Source organism: Phragmites australis, chromosome 15 (genome assembly GCF_958298935.1).
Source record: "Phragmites australis chromosome 15, lpPhrAust1.1, whole genome shotgun sequence".
In the NCBI taxonomy this organism is placed as follows: domain Eukaryota; kingdom Viridiplantae; phylum Streptophyta; class Magnoliopsida; order Poales; family Poaceae; genus Phragmites; species Phragmites australis.
The window spans coordinates 3121014-3141087 of record NC_084935.1 but is presented as its reverse complement, the minus strand read 5'-3'; the positions used below and the strand labels follow the sequence as shown (position 1 = coordinate 3141087).

The 20074-nt window shown below is 43.7% G+C and overlaps 2 protein-coding genes and 1 pseudogene across 2 annotated transcripts; 2 read left to right on the top strand and 1 right to left on the bottom strand.

Moving 5' to 3' along the window:
* Positions 1 to 575: 575 nt before the first annotated feature.
* LOC133892997 (uncharacterized) lies at positions 576 to 4963 on the bottom strand (annotated as a pseudogene).
* Positions 4964 to 6203: 1240 nt separating this feature from the next.
* Positions 6204 to 11639, top strand: LOC133892995 (E3 ubiquitin-protein ligase RKP-like). Its single transcript, XM_062333975.1, has 5 exons — positions 6204 to 6293; positions 6862 to 7044; positions 10213 to 10412; positions 10754 to 10958; positions 11331 to 11639. Exons 1-5 carry the CDS (start codon positions 6204 to 6206, stop codon positions 11628 to 11630), a joined length of 978 nt encoding a protein of 325 aa, XP_062189959.1. The 3' UTR covers positions 11631 to 11639.
* Positions 11640 to 12427: 788 nt separating this feature from the next.
* Positions 12428 to 19835, top strand: LOC133892841 (4-alpha-glucanotransferase DPE1, chloroplastic/amyloplastic). The gene is made up of 16 exons (XM_062333807.1): positions 12428 to 12894; positions 13775 to 13837; positions 13966 to 14054; positions 14172 to 14232; positions 15845 to 15923; positions 16313 to 16449; positions 16539 to 16697; positions 16798 to 16874; positions 16991 to 17130; positions 17253 to 17284; positions 17378 to 17452; positions 17776 to 17848; positions 17966 to 18054; positions 19108 to 19152; positions 19250 to 19402; positions 19502 to 19835. Exons 1-16 carry the CDS (start codon positions 12436 to 12438, stop codon positions 19604 to 19606), a joined length of 1836 nt encoding a protein of 611 aa, XP_062189791.1. The 5' UTR covers positions 12428 to 12435; the 3' UTR covers positions 19607 to 19835.
* The last annotated feature ends 239 nt before the right edge of the window (positions 19836 to 20074 follow it).

Sequence of the window (20074 nt, the reverse complement as noted above, 5' to 3'; positions counted from 1 at the left end):
CAGCACTATTGGGCCTGATCAGTATCATTATTCGGCCTTATCAGGAACTTTTATATTCTCATATTTTTTAAATAAAAAATTGTAAATATGTGCGCTCATTTTAAAATTACAAATCTAAGACTCACGTAGTCCCTAGATTTGTAATTTTTCAAATAGGTGCATATATTTTTATTTTTATTTAAAAAATAAAAAATAAAAAATCACCTTATCAGCTAGTAGCGACAAAATTCTCTTTTTTAAAAAAAGTGATTCAATTCCACTCAAAAAAATAATAATCGTGATAAATTTCTTAATATCCACAGGTGATGGAATACTGTTCAGTTCTTTCAAGCAATAATACAAGATATTGTTTCTTTTCACAATTTTGTGAGGGACGTTGAAGACCTAGGGAGCTCCATATTTTTTCTAGAGAAACGAATGCCATTCAAGTTCTAACACTGTGGACCACCGGAATTTAGTTGAAACGAAATGTTATCCTCTCAAAAAGAAATGATGAGATGTTACAGTGGCTCTTGTCGCCGTCTTGTTGAGAACTTGAGGTAAGTTGTATGTACATCCTACAGATGGTACTGCTCACAAAATTAGCAAATTCTCCTACTGAATGTGATTGTGTGACTTGAATTTGGAAAAGGAATATACAAGTTACAATCTACAAAAAGATAAGATGCGCTTGTCACTCAAAAATATGAAATCCCTAGGCCAGCCCACTCAAATAGGTGTAAATTGACGCGTGAACCAACGCGCGCGCGGCCTTGCTACGACCGTCCCCTGTCCTTGGCCAGAGCTTCGGCCGTCCTCCTCTAGGACACCAGTGCGCCATCAAAGGCCGAGCACCAGCGGTCACCGCACACATACAAGCCGTCGCCGACCCTCGGGTCCCTCCCGGCCAGCGTCGTGGGCGGTGTCTGGTTCGGCTGCGCGACCTCTCTGGCGCCGAACCACCCACCGAGCTCCCGAACCACCTCGTCGGCTAGTTCAGCGTCCTCCCGGTCTGCGAACGAGCCGACGAGGAACACGGACACCAGCATCTTCCCCGCCGGCACGTACGACGGCGCCACGTTTGTGGCGAAGAACATGTTGTTCACGATCCCGACGGAGTCTTGTACTGGCGCCCGGTCGGTGGAGAAGTAGAGGCACACAATGCTCCTCTTGGAGTTCTTGGGCTTTTATTGATTCGATAGCTTCGGCAAGAGCTTCTCGGCCTCCTGCTGCTTGACGACGATGATGACGCCAAGCTCGCCTAGGATGGTTTCGCCGGTGTCGAGCGTCACGCCCGACTGGCCGATGGCCGCGGCGTGGGAGTTCAGGCGGACTGATCCTGCAGGGAGCTGCGTCACGATGGCGCCGATTCCTTTCTCCGGCAACGCATTATCGCTGAGGGCGAGGCGCTTGAACACGAGCTTAAGAGGCGGGACGACATGTCAAGCGCCGGATCGAAGAATATCCCGACGAGGAACAGCCGTCGGAACCGCTCCACAATGTACGGAGAGACCCCGAGCACCTGTGTAGGTGCCTCGTCGTAGTCGTCCCTGACGATGAGAGGATGACATTGTCTAGGGTGGCAGCTGTGCGGAGCCAGGTTAGGCCGACAAGTATCTTGTCAGATAGGGTGCCCACAGGGGAGAAGTCCGCGGAGAGAGAACGTAGGGGAGACAAAACGGGTCAGAGAGCAGGTAGAACGACTCATTGGCAACGACGAAGACGAGCGCACCAGGGTAGAACGGCCTGAGCCGCAACACCAGGAAGTCTAGGAGGCGCCAGCACTCCGGGTACGCGGTGAGGAAGATCTAAGCCTTAGTCCAGGCGGTACCCATCGACCTCGTCAGTGGTGATGCGGCTGTCGAGGCGGTCCGAGGCCTCCACGAATGGAGAGGGAGGTCAGGTGGGTCGCCGCGGCGAGGCCCGGGAGCCCGCTACCGATAATGACGGCCTTGCGGGTGGCGTCCGCAGGGCTCACCGATGGCGTCGCGACGGAGGCGGACACGGTGAAGCGGAACGCGGTATGGTCGAGATGGCAGCAGGTCAGGTCAGGGTCAGGTTGAGTTAAGCAAAACTACACCTGACCCAAAACCTGCTAGTCTCGATCTTACCCACGTCTAAAATGACAAACAGGTAAAAATTAACATTAGAACCCGCACCTGTCAGGTGGCCGTTGGGTTTCTGGTGCCCGACAAGTTCAGGATTTCGTCTCTGAGTCCTAATTCCCATTTGGAACAAGAAAGATAAGGCTATATCAATTCTACAAAAACTCGTAGCAGTTCACATGGCACGGATCAGGTTCCTGTCATTGACATGGGGTAGAAAGAAGCAGGCAAAATCGGGAGAAAAGAAACGTGTATGCGCACTCTTGCCAGTTCGTGGCCACAGGAGAGAACAAGACGGGCTTTGCTCTTGCTCTTGCCATGTTGCTGATGCTTCTACTCGCCTTCCACTCCCATCTTCTACGCATCCACCACCTGCTGCTGCTGATAAAAAGTACCTTGCTCTATGATGACCGCACGCCTAGAGATGGCGAGGATGGGGCGATCACCTCGAGGCTCGCCTTCCCGGCGACCGAGTGGTAGTAGTACAAGACTCGATGGCGAGGATGAATTTGATGAGGGGAATGGGACGGGGGAAGTGGGCAGGTGGCATTGGACGACAGAGAGATGTCGTGCAGCCGCGATGCAGCATCGCCGCAAGTTGGCTGGCGTGCATACCAGCTCCGGCGGCATGCAAGCAGGCGCCAGGCGCGTATGGGCTGGCGCGGAGGATGGGGGTGGCACGGAGGGGTCTAGCGCAGATGAGCAGTGGGGGATTGGCACGCAGCGGTGTAGGGGGCGGGCTAGCGGTGTGGTCACCGGTCGCGTGGAGGAGAGGTCAAAAGGGCAATTGAGAGAATGGATGAGGTGGGCGAGTCGGGTGCCCACAGGTTACCTATGAGAAAAATATCAAATTCATACTCACATTTACTACTGATTGGGTACTTAGAGCCGTCAGATTTGTAGATGGGATTTAGAACTCAAATCCGCACCTATCAGGTGTAGAACCTAAGGGGATCTCATATGAATTATAGCAAAATTCACTTTAATTTAAATTTTTATAATTAATTAAATCAAATAAAATCAAGCAAATATATATATAAATATATGTATACATGTATGTATATATTCATACATATTAAATTGGCTAAATATTCCAATTGCACTAAATTAAATTCTAAACTTCTTCATACATTAATTGAATCATATGTATTTGGTTTATTACTTTTATGGTTCTTTGAGTGGATATTTAAAATTGAATGCCTCTCAATTTTAAATCTATTCTTAGTTTTCTTTCAACTCAAATCCAATTTGAATTCAAATCTTTTAAATTCAAATCATCTTTCAAATCTCAGAGCTTACTCCCATTTCATAATTCAAATATCCTATTTGAATTTATACCAAGTCCAAAGTCAAATCCAAATTCAAATATCTCTTTTGAATTTGTCCCAAAACCCTTTTCCTTTTTCCTCCTCATCTTTCAAATCTCAGAGCTTTACTCCCATTTCATAATTCAAATATCCTATTTGAATTTATACCAAGTTCAAAGTCAAACCCAAATTCAAATATCTCTTTTGAATTTGTCTCAAAACCCTTTTCCTTTTTCCTCCTCTCCCCGAGCCAATCTCCATCCCCTCTCTGGTTCCTCACACCCCCACCCCCGCTGTTTCCCTGCTCTCGGCCCACGGCGTGCCTCACTCAGCCCATTCCTCGCACGCCTGTGTGACCCGGCCGACACGCTCGCCTGCACTCGTGCGCACGCGCAGCTGCCCACTTGTCACCCATCCATCGATCCCCCGCCGACGCCCACCGTCACCCTCCTCTATTCTTAGTTTTCTTTCAACTCAAATCCAATTTGAATTCAAATCTTTTAAATTCAAATCATCTTTCAAATCTCAGAGCTTACTCCCATTTCATAATTCAAATATCCTATTTGAATTTATACCAAGTCCAAAGTCAAATCCAAATTCAAATATCTCTTTTGAATTTGTCCCAAAACCCTTTTCCTTTTTCCTCCTCATCTTTCAAATCTCAGAGCTTTACTCCCATTTCATAATTCAAATATCCTATTTGAATTTATACCAAGTTCAAAGTCAAACCCAAATTCAAATATCTCTTTTGAATTTGTCCCAAAACCCTTTTCCTTTTTCCTCCTCTCCCCGAGCCAATCTCCCTCCCCTCTCTGGTTCCTCACACCCCCACCCCCGCTGTTTCCCTGCTCTCGGCCCACGGCGTGCCTCACTCAGCCCATTCCTCGCACGCCTGTGTGACCCGGCCGACACGCTCGTCTGCACTCGTGCGCACGCGCAGCTGCCCACTTGTCACCCATCCATCGATCCCCCGCTGACGCCCACCGTCACCCTCCTCCAGCGCGACATCGCACTGCGCTATCCCATCATCACGACGGCCGACACAGTTAGTGCTCTGGCCACTTGCTCGCCACCTCGCCCATCCCTCCGCGCTCTCGCTCTCTCCATCCCTCTGCTCTCTCACACGCGCAGCTTGAACCGCCTGCCACCCGTGACTTCCTCACCCGTTGTACGTGCTCGCCGGTGCGGAGCCGCCACCACCGCGTGAAATCCGGTAGGCGCCGCCATCGAGCCATGCTGCACCTTCTCGCCCTTGCCGCCTTATTGCCGCTCCCTCTCTCTATATATAGAACCCCAGACTCTCCATTTCTCTGTTTTCCAATCTCACCACCACCACAGCACCACCGTCGCACCATTCCTAGCCGTCATGACCTTATCGTCGTTGTTCCGTCCCTGTGAGCTGCCGAGAAGCTTCTGGAGATCGATGTCATCCCTATGTCGCCCTTCATTGCCTAGAAGCCCAACAGGAGCGCGCTCGAGCCGGAAGCCAAGCTGTGCCACCACTGCATCGTCGCATTGTCGGCCTCCATCCAACCTCTCGCCATTTTCGTTCCCAGTGGCGCAATAATTCATTGCCGCTACTGGACTAAGGGTTGAAGTCGGACGACACCGCCGCCATCACGCTCGAGCTCGAGCTATCTGAATTCCTCGCCTGTGAGGTGGGGCTAATGGGTCTCAATGGCTAGAGCTCCCTCACCACTAGTCTTGTCTCCTGCCTACTCGCCCCCAGGCACATCACCTCACCGTCGCGACAAGAAACATCGTAGCCATGAGCCAAAACCCTCTCCTCTCGCATCCTGGCCCATGGTGTGACACTTCATTCTATTTTTGCTAAGAGGTATGCACCCATTTTTTGCTAAACTATTTACAACCATATTCTTTGTGTTCCCTTTCTAACTTGAGATAGGTTCCCCTTGTTACTAAATTGCAATAATTCTTCTATGCATTATGTACAACTAGCCATTGTTAGGCTTACTTATCTTCCTGTGTTTCACAATCATAATGCCCTACAATTTCATGGTTACAATGCCAAATATTAGTGAATTTTCTTCTCTACAAATTTTTAGAAGCCACTGTTAGTAAAAGAGGGTAATGCAAGTGGAGTTCTAAAAAGCATAATCTTAGCATACTTTATTCCTCTTCAATCAAAATTGTGACAGTAGAAGTCAATCACTTTAATTGATGTAGAGTTCATACATCCCGGTTACGTATTTCACAAGGTCATGCTGGTGAGCCTTTCAGGAATGCAAATTCCTTTTCCTATGCTTATTTAACACCACTATCTCAATTGTTTTGTAAGAAGCATTTCATTTATGCACATATGGTCATATCTCTTGAGTCTTGACATGTATTACATCTCATAGTGTACTGTTTTTAGCATAATTGCAAGAATCTAGTTTAATTTAAGCATGTGCGCACTTCATTCTATTTGATTGGTGTATATGTGACACTAATGAAAATCTTTCTCTGGCCTCAAGCTCGTCCATGCTGCCATCCCACATGTCAAGTCTAGAAACACATGATTCGATGCATCTTGCAACGGAAGAACACATGACGTCCCCGGTAGCTGCCACTTCGCCGGCATTTGGATTTCGAACATCCACAACAACAATTGGCACATACACCTCTTATGGTGAGCTTCTAGGCACCTTTTAGTTCAATTCCATTGTTTCTTTTTCCATAAAAGATTCTAAGAAGTACCATGTTATTTTCCTACTTGTTCTTTTTCATTATATTTCTAGAAAAGATATGAAGGAAGAGTGAAAAATCAGATTCACTATTCTTGTTGATAGGATTAAGCGAAGATGTTGACATGTATGATGTTGATGGGGAAAATAACAACAATGATGATGATAGCAATCAAGAAGATGAGATTGATGGAATTGATCCATCTATTGCAGCGGTAATTGCAAAGGCTAAAAAAAAAATTCAGATCTAAGTGTTGGAAAGAATTTGAGCTAATAGTGGTTGATGGAGTAGTTGTAAAAGAAAGATGCAAACATTGTGATGGTATGATTGGTGTCAGGCGTGGTTCAAGAACAAGTGCTCTGTTGAACCATTTGAAAAGATGTAAGAAATAGAGTAAGGCTCTCGAGATTGTGCAAGACTTGAGTTCCACATTAAGGTCTCCCAATGGTACTCGTTTGAAGGATTGGAGCCATGACCCAGATGTATCACGATGTGAGCTCATATGAATGATTTCTTTAAATGGGATTCCCTTCCTCTTTATGGAATATGATGGATTCAGAAAATTTGTTGCAAGTCTGAACCCATTGTTCAATGTGCCTTCTTGGGCTACATCTAGGAATGGCTGCATTAGAGATTTTATTGAGAAGAAATCATAACTTCTGAAGGTCTTTAAGGATTCAGATTGTAGATTTTCACTGACAGTTGACATGTGGACCAGCAATCAAACATTAGGCTACATCTGTGTTACATGTCATTTCATCAACAATGACTTAAAATTGCAGAGAAGGGTTATTAAGTTCATTTATGTGAAGACACCCCACACTGGAGTCGAGCTATTCAACAATATTCTCAATTGCATCCAAGATGGGTGTATTGAAGATAAACTATTTAGGGTCACACTTGATGATGCTGTAACAAATGGTACAATGATCGACTTGTTGAAGCGGAATCATGTGGACAAGAAGGTTCTACCTATGAAAGGGAAATTACTTCACCATCGTTGTGCAGTGCATGTCATCAGTCTCATTGTGAAGGATAAAGCTAAAGTTTATGGAACTGGCTATTGTCAACATTCGTGAAAGTGTGAAGTACATTTTTTCTCTAACGCGCAAGAGAGTTCCGTGCCATTTCATTAAGAAGAGGAAAAGAAAAGGTAACCTATTTACAACACACACCTGGACTCACACACACCCAAACTCACACTCACTCACCCAAGACAGTTCTAGGACATGAGCGCCACAGTGAAATGACCCGAACTCCTCAGGAACAAGAGGATCTCTCCCTACATAGCTAGCAGGACCTGAAGGTCTTTGACACTAGCGGCACACCAAAATACACATTCTTTAGAAACTGATCTCAGCACCTTGTCAATAGTCGGCTCATCCCCGTTAAACACACAATCATTATGGTGCTTCCAAATCTCACAAGCGACCAAAATAATAAGGGGGTTGAGACCCTTCTTATACTGTTTATCAATAGCCTTTATGGCTTGGCACCACCAACTAGAGAAAGACCTTGAACCCAGCTAAGGAGCAACATATCGGAACCCAACATACTGAAGGATAAGAAACCATACTTGTCCTGCAAACACACAAGATACTAGCAGGTGCTGAATTGATTCATCATCTTGATCACAGAGAGCACATGCCGATGGGTGCGCGAGGCCTCATTTTGCCAATATGTTTGATGTCCAACAATGGTTAAGTAAGGCAAGCCAAATGAAGAATTTGCACCGTAGCGGCGCCCAAGATTTCCACACATTCTTCCAAGGCGTGAATCTGATGGACCCAACGAAGAATGCATTGTATGCCGACTTGCTGGAATATACTCCCGAATTAGAAAGCTTCCAAACATGTCGGTCTTATACACCTTCCTGAAGTTATGTTCCTTCTACTATATCCCATAGCTGTAGATATTCCATAATAGCACTTACAGATAAGGCACCCTTGATGTCGGCCACCCAGCTACAATCTCGAAATGCCTCTTGTACCGTGCGCTGGTTGGTTGCCTTTGTTGGAACTATGGTTAGTAAATGAGGAGCTAATTCAACAATGGATTGTCCATGAAGCCAACAGTCTGACCAAAACTTTTTATGGTGACCATCCCCAACAAATGTGGATGTGGCCATAGCAAACATGGCCCTTGTATTGGGTGAACTTGAACCGGTAGGCCTGCCCATGGTCGACCAGGTTCGATCTTTTCAAGCCATATCCACCTCATCCAGAGAGCCCATCCCAATGTCTCCAAATCATGTATGCCCAAGCCACTATATTGAATTGGGCGGCACACACGCGGTCAAGAAACTAAACAATTATCACCATTAGCTTGCTCTTGCCCCTTCCAAAGAAACCCTCTTTGAAGTTTATCTATAGCTTTAGGGGCTCACTTAGGAAGGTCCATCGCGATTATTTGATAGACGGGAGTCGCCGTGAGAACCACTTTTACTATGATTAGCCTGTCCGCACGATTCATCAATGAATCCTTCCATCCTGGTAGGAGATCAACTACTTTATCAACTAGCAGCTGTATCATAGCTTTGGGGGTTTCTTAATTGTCAAAGGGAGGCCCATATATATGCATGGGAAGTCTTTTACTTCACAGGGCAGCAGATCTTGAATGATAGTCATATCCTCATCTTGGCAAAGAATTGGAGTCATAGAGCACTTCAAAATATTGGTCTTTAAATCTGATGCCTCTCGAAAAATATGTAGCTAACCTTTGACCAAATTCAAGTCATCTGCATTGGGCCAAAGAAACAGGACAATGTCATCAGAATAAAGTGAGACCTGATGATTGAGAACCTGGGTTGCTAGAGGTTGCAGCAATACATCTCGACTAGCACGGTTGATCAGGGAGTTTAGCACGTCCATAACCAATATGAAGAGCATGAGGGAGAGATGGTCACCTTGTCGGAGCCCTCTTTGATGCACAATCACATCCCCTGGCTCACCATTCACTAATACCCGAGTGGATGACAATGACAGTAAATTGCACCACTGTCTGCCGAAGCTAAAAAATTTAAAATCTCCAAGAGAAAAGGCCACAGAATTGAGTCAAAAGCTTTAGATATATTCAACTTGAGGAGAATATGTGGCTTCTTTTGGCTATGAAGACGCTTAGCAATTTGTCGCACTAATAAGAAATTATATTGAAGACATCTCCCCCGTATAAACACACTTTGATTCGATGAAACCATGTTGGACAACTTTGGAGCCAATATGTTAGCTATAATTTTTGTGATCAATTTCGCAAAGCTACGGATTAGACTTATAGGATGAAAATCCTTTACTTCTAGAGCGTCAATTTTTTTTAGGTAAAAGTGTGAGGAGCGTCGTGTTAGCTTGGTTCCTTTTCCTTGCTGTACAGCAAGCAGCGCATCCACTAAATCGCTCTTGATGATTGTCCAACACGATTTATAAAATCTCCTGGTAAAGCCATCCGGCCCTGGAACTTTGACTTGTGGCAAATCTTTAATGGTCGCCCATACTTCATCTTTTATGAACAATTCATCCAGAGAATCAAGTGCTTGTTGATGTTGGTGAAAAGCATCAAGATTCAAAGATGTGCTCCTCTGAACAACCGTGCCCAATAAGTTGGAGTAGAAATCCATAACAACAGCTTGTTTATCGTCTTGGCTAGTCAAAATCTGATCACCCACATGCAACTTAGGTACGAAAATTTTCCTCTTTCGATATCTGGCCTGTTGATGGAAGAAAGAGGTGTTGACATCACCTTCCTTCAAATAAAGAATTCGAGTCGCAGCCGGGCAATAGTTCGCTCGAGGGAGGCTAAACCCAGACAATGTAATTTTAGTTTCTTACGCAGCCATTCCTCTCCAACCGAAAGTTACAAAGCAATATATATATCTAACACTCATTTCCCTTAACGCTGTGGACTAAAGCAATACCAGCTGGATCTTTTTTCGCACAATGATGTGCATTATGAAAGCCGAAAAATATCTTCTCTTCCATATAGCTGTACGGTAATGAACCTATTGATAAGAAGCATTTTCAGGATTTTGGCTGCTCCAGTTGATTGTTTCCAATAGGATTTATTACGAGAGGCATAATCTATATTTCTTTTTTTCTCTGGCGTGGCCATGCAAAATATAACCAAACATCTTCTATTTTCAGGTTGCTGATTTGCAGCAAAGGAAGTGCAGTGTTATCTTTGATATATCATGTAGTCTTGCAAGGATCCTGGAATTCTGTACCCGAGAGATTCCTTGTGCATTCCTCACGGGACCAGATATGAATTTGCCAAGATTGACTGAATTGATTGTCTTTATTCTGAACCACATCATATCAGCAGCTGATGCTGAGTTCTTTGACATGTAAGTCAACATCTCGATTTGATGTTTCTGATTTTTTTTTTAGTGGTACAATGGCCTTACTAAACATCTGAAAAATACCAGTGCTGCAATTCTTGTCAGTTGGTGTGTATCTTTGAAAGTTAATCATTTTAGTGTGTTTATAACCAAAATAAGCTTCTACTACTATTCAGTTGAGCTTCAGCGAAGTTGATTATGAATCAATGTGCTTTTATTTTGGTAGCTCTTTTATGTTTTACAGTACGCCTAAGAGGCTTCCTTTGTTTGCTGATTCAGCAACTAATATTATTTGTACCAAAGTAAATGGCTATATTTTTTAATCAATACGAAGCTTGTGTACGCAGGACTCTAAGACGGCCAGGGCAGCATAAAGAGAAAACGAACCGTACTATGATCTTGGCTCCTCTTGTCGGTATTATTCTCAATCTAATGGAATGCAGCAGCACATCAGAACATAGGGAGCTAAATGATGTGATTGCCGTGTTCGCAAGCATGGATTGCCCTGCCACAATCCATTTTGGGTTGCAGTACCTACTGAGCTACAACTGGGTTAGATTTCTTTCCATTCTCTCTCTCTCTGTACTTGGTTGCAGCCGGGCTTCTAGAAACCACAATGAGGCCAGAAACCCTCCAAAACTGGTCCGGTTTAAAAGCTCAATTTCAATTTTGTTAATTTCAAGACCTTGTGGAGTGAAAGTATGTGCTAGCCGCTAATATGCACATTTGTATACTGAGATTTTCCAAATTTGTGAACAGAAACACTTTTTTGGGTGTATGTTGTTCTTATGGGTGTTTTTTTGGGGGGGGGGGGGGGGCCGGGGGGGGGGGGTTCTCTGGCTGTGACAATTTTTCCAGTTATAATTGTGTTATCTGTTTGGCATTTTGTTAACACGGTGCTTCGATGTGCTTGTCTTTTGGTAGAGCAATGTTCATCGAGGGGACTCCTCCCTTGCGAAGCTAGCACAGCTTGAAGAGTTCTCCCATTACTTTCGACGCATTACGTCGTCTGTGGACAGTGAAGAGGAGCATAGTCTCAGCACAGGTGACGAGGAAGAAGATGACAGCTGCTGCATTTGCTACAACTGTGATTCAGATGCAACTTTCCAGCCATGCCACCACAGGTCCTGCTTTGGTTGCATAAGCAGGCATCTCCTGAACAGCCAAAGATGTTTCTTTTGCAATGCAGTAGTAACTTCAGTTACCAGGATAGGTGATTCGTGAGCGACACACTAATGGACCTGGTCCCATGCCATTGATTTGTCTATCCATTTTGCTTGACGGGAGGCGCGGACGGCTCGGAGATCATTCCTTTGCTTTCCCAGGTCGACTACATTGCTGTTGTGCAAAGGTCGGAAGCGGTCCTCTCTTTCCTTGTGTAAAGTTCAGATAGTAGTAAAAAGGATTCAGTAACATTATCGCAGGAGGAGGTTTCTGTACAAGGTGGGAAGCCAGTACCACCGAAAGGATTCACGGAATCACAAATTTCTTGTAGGTTTTAGGGAAATTCCACGATGTAAATATGAGATATAAACAAAGAAAGGGGGTGATCCGATCAACATCAACCTTTTGTAATTAGCAAAAATAAAAGAACTAGGTGCTTTCTATTGGAGAGGGCTCTAGTCTCTTTTTTTTTGTTCCTCACCACGGTGTAGCGCTCAGAGCGAATAAAGTATTATGTTCAGCTTGTAAGATGCAATCGGCTGTAATACTTAGGTGATCAAGGTTCAAAAAAAATCGTGAAAAGCTGCTCCTTCAAGCTGCATACGTATACGCTACACATATAACATTGTGCAAAGACACGCACACCTTCTAATGTAGGTTGGCTTTGCAAAATATGAAGTAAGAGACGTATTTCAGGGAAGGCGTGTTCTAGAAGTGTACTGTCCTGGCCTCCTGGGGGATCCACATGTCATGCGGGTCCACACGTCAGCGTCCCACGATTCCACGTGCCTGCGGGGCCACGAGAGGGTGTCTCGTGATCTGACGCCTCGGCTCACGCGAACCGGTCCGCGCGCCAGGCCCCGACATGCGGGTCCCACGTGTCATCCCCCACCGCCCTTATCTCGCTCTCTTCTTCTTCCCCTCCCCACTCCGCTCCGCCACGCTCGCCTGTCCCCTTGTCGAAATGATTCTCGCGCGATCCCTCACGCTCCCGCTGCCCACGCCGTCGTCCTCACCTCGCCGCAGCTTCCTCCTCCCTCCGCGGCCGGCGCGTGGGCTCCCCGTGCGGGTCGCTGCCTGCCGCGCCACGAACGCGATGGCGGTGGCTCTGGACCCCGCCGTGGCTGCGGCCGTGGGCGTCGGGGAGGAGCTGCCGGAGGGGTACGATCAGATGACGCCCTCCGTGGAGCCAGCGCGGCGGCGGCGCGCTGGCGTGCTGCTGCACCCGACGTCGCTGCGGGGCCCGCACGGCATCGGCGACCTCGGCGACGAGGCGCTCGCCTTCCTCCACTGGCTCCGCGACGCCGGCTGCACACTCTGGCAGGTGACTACTGACTAGTGCCGCACACATTGCCTCCATGGTTCAGTGATTTTGCTCGCAAATTAGGTTGCGATTAGAGTGTTATTAGCGAACTTCATCGCAATTTTGCTGGGGCTAGGATCGTGGGATTTTGCGTTGCAGTTGCGGCCCCCACCGACTCCCGGCAGAGGTGGGCCGTGCCATCGTCCTCTTTACACTGTGGGCTTAGGAACGAGACAAACATGGGGGCCCAGCAAGTGGGATGTGCCTACATCTGGGCCCATGTTCATGTTCAGTACGTGGAGCTAGTGTCGTCGTCCGTTTTTGCTTATTCACTGTGAAACTTGTCGTTTTGTACCGGGATGGTAGCTGCAAGTTGGTTGAGCTACGTCGTTATCTGTTGACGTGATGGGTTATGGAAGCCTTTGATGCTCATACCAATGAAACAAAAGAAAAAAAAAGTTAAACCATTAAAAAGAGAGTGTGAGAAGTGAGTAGTATCAAACCATAATCTTAGAGAAAAGGTAATATTAGACAGTGCATATGGGTTCTAGTGTTGGCAGTGTACAAACTTAATAGTGTAATATGCTTGCTGCACATTGTAATGATAAATTGATAAGGGGATTATTTCGAGATCCTTTACTATCAAGAATGTTGATGGTGCACAAACTAGAACCATGTGGCGTAATAAATTGAAGCAATGTTTGTACAAAAGAGTTGAAACACAAAAATGATCTCATGTATTTCTTTTGACCATTGATATTTATTTAGTTGCTTCATTGCCCCCGTTAACGATCCTAGTTTTTCGGCACAATGAATTTGGTGTTTTGCTTTTCTTTTCTGCTATTGTGACAACTGAGTTGTATTTCTGAAATCTGATTATTTGTGCGGTTCATATTTGCAGGTTCTACCACTTGTTCCACCAGGGAGGAAGTCTGGGGAGGATGGCTCTCCTTATTCTGGACAGGTGATGCTGTATGCAAATTAGAATTGACTTCTGTTGATTTGGAGTTAACTTTGTGTGCAGCTAGGCTCTCCTATTTATGACAGTAATTGAGTTGTTATGCGGATACTTATATGGGTTTGCATTTGCAGGATGCCAACTGTGGTAATACCCTTCTGATATCTCTTGAAGAGCTTGTAAAAGATGGTCTATTGATGGAGGATGAACTTCCTGATTCCATGTGAGTTTGAATCCCTTCTTGATCATTTTGAAATACATTTATAAGTATGTCCCTTACTGCCCTGGGGCTGGGGTGGGGAATGGAGTTAACTTTTTTAAGTTTTATTATTAACGACAGTGACATGGAGTATGTTGAATTTGACGCCATTGCAAATATGAAGGAACCTCTTATTGCAAAGGTTAGCTGTTAATCTTTGTTTGTTTATTATGCTTTTGTCATGTGCAGGTCCAACGGAGTTGGCGTGAACAGTACCCGCGTACCCTGTAGCACGTGCTGATAAGCATCCTTATATCTAGTAGTTAGTTGGGTTGTTTAGATAAGAACAGCAGTTAGAGAGATAGATATCGATTAGAGATAAATTAGTAGAGGTTTGTTAGGAGCCATGCCTAGCTCTATAAAGAGCAGCCAGAAGTCTTTGATTTTTTTTAAAAAAGCAAGCAGAATATCAATCTATCTTCCCAGTCCCTTCTCCTATCCCTGTCCTTGTGGTGCAGGCGTGCGGCTGCTGCCTTCCGGTGAGGCCGCGCTGCTTGGGTCCAGGGCCATCTACTACGGTTCATCACATCTGGTATCAGGTTGTGCCATTGTTGGTTCCGTCATCGCTATCCCCATGGGCAACGCCACCGGGGGTAGCCATGATGCAGCAACTCATCTCCCAGCCCTTGTCACAGGGCAATCATCTATCAACATGACGGGAGGCGGCTATCGACGGCATAAAGACCTGCTGCGCCGACATGCAGGCCGGCTGCTCCAAGATCCTGGCCATCCTCGAGGAGATGCGGGTGGAGATGGAGAGGCAGCAACTGGCTGCAACTTCACTACCAGCGCCACCACCGACAACACTATCTGCTGTGCCAACTCCGAACGCTGTCACCATAGTGCCCAAGCCGGTCGCAGCAGTACCTAATGTTGTCACGACGCTTCTTGGGCTTGAAGTTGCGGCATCACATGCGGCCACATCGGCTGCCTTAGCTGTGGAACACCCTTATTTGGTGAACCGAAAGGTGGCAGCGGCAGCAACAACATGTTTGCAGTTTGCTGCAGCAGCAGGTGGGTTGCCAAGGGCTGCCACTAATCCGTTGGGGGCTGCCACGGTGCTGCTAGTATCGCCTCAATTGTCCATGGTGTTGCTACATAGCCTGCCGCACAACCGGTACTCGGCAACATGGGGCTACCAAGGGCTGCCGCCATGACCACCACCACAGCTCGAGGACAAGCTATGTCGGAAGGAGGGAGGAAAAGGAGGAGCTAAGGTGCTGCATGGCACAATAGAGACTAGAGATAGATATCGATTAGAGATAAATTAGTGGAGGTTTATTAGGAGTCGTGTCTAGCTCTATAAAGAATAGCCAGCAGTCTTTGATTTTTTAAAAAAGCAAGAAGGATATCAATCTATCTTCCCAGTCCCTTCTCCTATCCCTGCCATTGTGGTGCGGCTACTGCCTTCCGGCGAGGCCGCGTTGGTCGGGTCCAGGGCCATCTACTACGGTTCATCACAGCTTTTGTTTATTTTTTTAGTTGAGCTTAACTTGTATGAGTGCTACAATAAGCAAGATTGTGCATGCTTCTATTTTTTGATCATTCACAATTGTTCTTCATTAATGAAATCATACATTTTTTTTGGCTACCAAGTTCTGACGGTTTGTTTAGGCTAAAAATGGTACAAAAATTGAGCTTTGATGCAGCTTATGATAGTAATATTATTACCACAAAGTATTGAATTGATGTAAATGAATCTTTTGCTTAATGATTGGCTTCATCGAAAATCACAGATAAATCTTTTCTTCTAGGCAGCAGAGAGGCTCCTACTGAGCCATGGAGAGCTCAAAACACAATATGACTGCTTCAAGAAAAATCCAAATATATCAGGCAAGAATATTTTATACATAGACTTTCAAACCATGTTTTTCTTAGTGTTCATATCGTTCTCTTATTGTGAATAGCATATATACCTACTGTCAAGATAAGTTAAACGATTTTCTTAAATGAGAACATAAACCACTACATTGCATTTTACGAAATAAAAAAGATATAAGGAAAATCAATGCATTTTACGATAAGTACTAAATTGCATCTCAGTAATAACTGTTGTACTTATACATAGCTAAATATTAGAGAACTACTAAGTTTATCAAAGAAGTAGCAACCTCAATTCATGGGACATCCTTTACGAAAGCACGGCTTTTCCTCTCAAAAGGGGAAATAGCAACGACCTATTGATACACAGTATAGTGGCTTAGTGTCTCTTATCCTGTCAGGTTGGCTTGAAGATGCAGCACTTTTTGCTGCTATTGACAAAAGCATCGATGCATTGTCCTGGTACGAGTGGCCTGAACCTCTGAAAAATCGCCATCTTGGAGCCTTGGAAGATATATACCAAAAACAGAAGGATTTCGTAAGCATTTGAAACTATAGCACTTGTTTTGTAGTGACTTTTTCTTAAACAAAAATGTCAGTAGATTCACTGACTTCACATGTGTGCAGATAGAGATATTTATGGCTCAGCAGTTCTTATTTCAAAGGCAATGGCAACGGATTCGTAAATATGCACAGAAGCTGGGTATCAGCATAATGGGTGACATGCCTATATACGTTGGCTATCATAGTGCAGATGTTTGGGCAAACCGGAAATCATTTTTGCTGGTACACCTCAATTATTTTCCCAAAACAATCTTTTGTTTGTTATTTGAAAACATAAAACGAATTGTGTTTTAGTTCTTAATTGTTGTCTCTGATTGTAAAGGACAAGAATGGTTTCCCCACTTTTGTTAGTGGTGTTCCACCTGATGCATTTAGTGAAACTGGTCAGCTATGGAACAGGTGGAAGCTTCCTTCCCTATCAATATAGTTTTTCCTAGTCCTTATTATGTGTATCTGTAATCCACTACCATAGGGAAAAAATTCGACACAACATTTCCTTTGTTATTGTTCTGCAGTCCCTTGTACGACTGGAAAGCTATGGAAGCAGGCGGCTTTAAATGGTGGATAAAGAGGATTAGACGTGCCCTTGATTTGTATGATGAGTTCCGTATAGACCACTTCCGGGGGCTTGCGGGTTTTTGGGCAGTCCATTCTGGTAAGCTGAATACATCAGGGTGCTAGCTCCCTTTATCCTATTAAATACTTTTACTGTAAGTGAATTTGTTTTATGGGAACATGGATTTCATTTTGCTAACTTATTATATGTGCATAATGTAGACTCAAAAGTAGCACTAGTTGGAAGCTGGAGGGTGAGCATCGACTTGATGAACATGGTATAGCATTTTTCCATTTTGTAAATTCTTTGTTGCTGATATGTGCTTTCCTGTTTTCTTTGGCAGTAGGCTGGACCAAGGAATGCCTTTTTTGATGCGCTCTTCAAAGCTGTTGGTAGAATAAATATAATAGCAGAAGACCTGGTATGCATCCAACTTTTTCCTTTAATCTACTTAAGTCCAGGATCCAATTCATCATTTTTTTTGGTGTACTATGGGTGTCGAGATTAAAAGAACTTCTCATGATTTGTAACAGCCTCATTCAAGTAAATGTGCAAAACTATACACTTTTTTCGCTGACTAAATGTTAATATAGATACATGGAATTAGCTGTGAAATGTTAAAGTGTAATTTGAACAGGGAGTTCCTAGTAAAGATCTTGGTGCTCTACAATGGTTGAAGTATAGTGCCAGTTAGAACATTTGTTCATGCTGATGTTTATCTCGTCTCATGAATGCAACTTGTAGGGGGTGATAACTGAAGATGTTGTTGAGCTTAGGAAGTCTATTGGGGCCCCTGGGATGGCAGTTCTCCAATTTGGTAATATTTTCAAGGCAGCACTGAGAGTATACTTTCGTTTTGAAAAGAGCATAATGAATAACTTGACTTGTTGATTAAATATTTGATGCTTAAATTTCATCTTTAAATGTGTAACAGCTTTTGGTGGTGGTTCTGATAACCCTCACTTGCCCCATAACCATGAACTGGATCAAGTTGTGTACACTGGAACGCATGATAATGACACGGTATAGTTCCAAGTTTTTCAATGGCTGCTTTTCTTTAAAATCTTTTTAGGACTATTACTTAAATAAGTAAGAGTGAATTGCACAAAACTACAAGTATTGTATCATTTGTAACACAAAACTACAAATATCGTGCCTAGTAATACAAAACTACTAGTATTGTACACCAATTTCACATAAAACTCGATTTTAATTGGATTCACTCAAAAATGGTCTTATATTTCTACAAAAACTCCTATAATATTTTGTACGTGTTCCATAATCAATGTGCAGTCCATTTTAATTGGATTCATCCAAAAATAATATGTAGGACTGAGGCTCACTTCGCTTAATCTTTATTATTCTATTCAATGGGCCAGCTACTAGTTTTCTGTTCTGCGCTATACATATTCTCAAGTTTTAAACTAAAATTCTCCAAAAAAATGTTGTTTTTATAACTTCTAACAATTGTTATGGCCTCAAATAAAATCCAAAAAATATGGAAAATTTTATTGATAATCTTCTTATATAATTGACTAATTTATAAATTATTTCTAGTCATAGGTTATATGGTGGAAAAGTGAGTTCCTTTGTGGTGAGTTTCTTTATATACTTACAAAGGAACTCACTTTTTCACCATATAACCTAGGACTGAAAATAATTTTAAAAATTAATCCATTATATAAGAAAAATATTAGTGAATTTTCTCAGATTTTTTGGATTTTATTTGAAGCCCTAACAATTGTTAGGAGTTATAAAAGTAACTTTTTTTGAGAATTTTAGTTTAAATTCTACACAGGTTTTTTGGGTGAATCCAATTAAAATGAATTGCATATGGATTATGAAACACATACAAAAAAGTTATAGGATTTTTGGAGAAACATGACTATTTTTTGTGTGAATCCAATTAAAATCGGATTTTGTGTGAAATTGGCGCATAATACTTATAGTTTTGTGTTATTAGTCATAATACTTATAGTTTTATGTTACAAATGACACAATACTTATAGTTTTGTGTAATACACTCAATAAGTAAATACATCATCCTTACACTCCTTAATTATATTTCTTTAAAAGGTTCTCGGCTGGTGGCAAAAATTACCAGAGGAAGAGAAGCAAATTGTCAGTATCTCTGAATTTTCTTGAATTAGCATATATCACGGCACCGTACCTGGTACTGTGTCTTTGTAATCTTATCTCGTACTATAATTTATTTCAGGTGCTCAAGTATCTACCAGAAGCCGAAAATACTGATATCTCGTGGACATTAATTACTGCTGCTCTCTCTTCTGTTGCAAGGACTTCCATGGTAACCATGCAGGACATTCTCGGCCTCGATAGTTCGGCTAGAATGAATACTCCAGCTACACAGGTTATCTGTTGCACCCCTTCCGACCTTCCGCTTGTATAGATAACATGTGCTCCTGAAACAACAATGTTGCAAAAGCTTTATTCTCTACTTTCCCCACAGAAAGGAAATTGGAAATGGAGGATACCAAGCTCTGTCGGCTTCGACAGCCTCAGCCCAGAAGCAGCAAAGCTGAAGGAAATCCTTGCGTTGTACAATCGGCTGTGAAGGTCGCGATACTATCTTCTATTGTCTATAGCGTGAGATGTCAGTAGTTCCTTTCATAAATGGCTGCCAAACGTGAGACTATGATACCGGACTACCAGTCCCCGAAGGCCCGAATAATCGTCTCGTGTATTGGTTGGCAGGTAACTTGCATGCTTGAGCTTGAAGGTCTTGCATTGCTGGTTCCAGCTTATGCTTAATTGCTTATATACATGTATTCCCATTTTGCTTATCCTCTCTCACTATGATGTGTCTATACAAGTTTTCTTCTCAATAAGCATCACCATCCATTGAAAAAGAAAGAAAGAAAACAAGCATCACCAATTCACGCGACTTACATCTGTGTCAACTTTTACCGTTTAATATCTGCATTAAGTCTGATGGCCCACAAAACATATAAAAAAGTACCCATAAGAGCGCCTTCAACAGTGTAGCTAGTTGCTATATGTTCTATAGCACAATTAAAATTTT

What these genes read in the sequence shown, in the direction of transcription:
- LOC133892995 (XM_062333975.1), top strand. Translation starts at nt 6,204, where the DNA reads ATGTATGATGTTGATGGGGAAAATAACAACAATGATGATGATAGCAAT. An exon ending in GGAATCATGTGGACAAGAAG is followed by an intron (nt 7,045 to 10,212) that starts GTTCTACCTATG and finishes TTCTATTTTCAG; the next exon opens with GTTGCTGATTTGCAGCAAAG. An exon ending in ACCTACTGAGCTACAACTGG is followed by an intron (nt 10,959 to 11,330) that starts GTTAGATTTCTT and finishes GTCTTTTGGTAG; the next exon opens with AGCAATGTTCATCGAGGGGA.
- LOC133892841 (XM_062333807.1), top strand. Translation starts at nt 12,436, where the DNA reads ATGCGGGTCCCACGTGTCATCCCCCACCGCCCTTATCTCGCTCTCTTC. An exon ending in ACCGGAAATCATTTTTGCTG is followed by an intron (nt 16,698 to 16,797) that starts GTACACCTCAAT and finishes CTGATTGTAAAG; the next exon opens with GACAAGAATGGTTTCCCCAC. An exon ending in ACTGGTCAGCTATGGAACAG is followed by an intron (nt 16,875 to 16,990) that starts GTGGAAGCTTCC and finishes ATTGTTCTGCAG; the next exon opens with TCCCTTGTACGACTGGAAAG.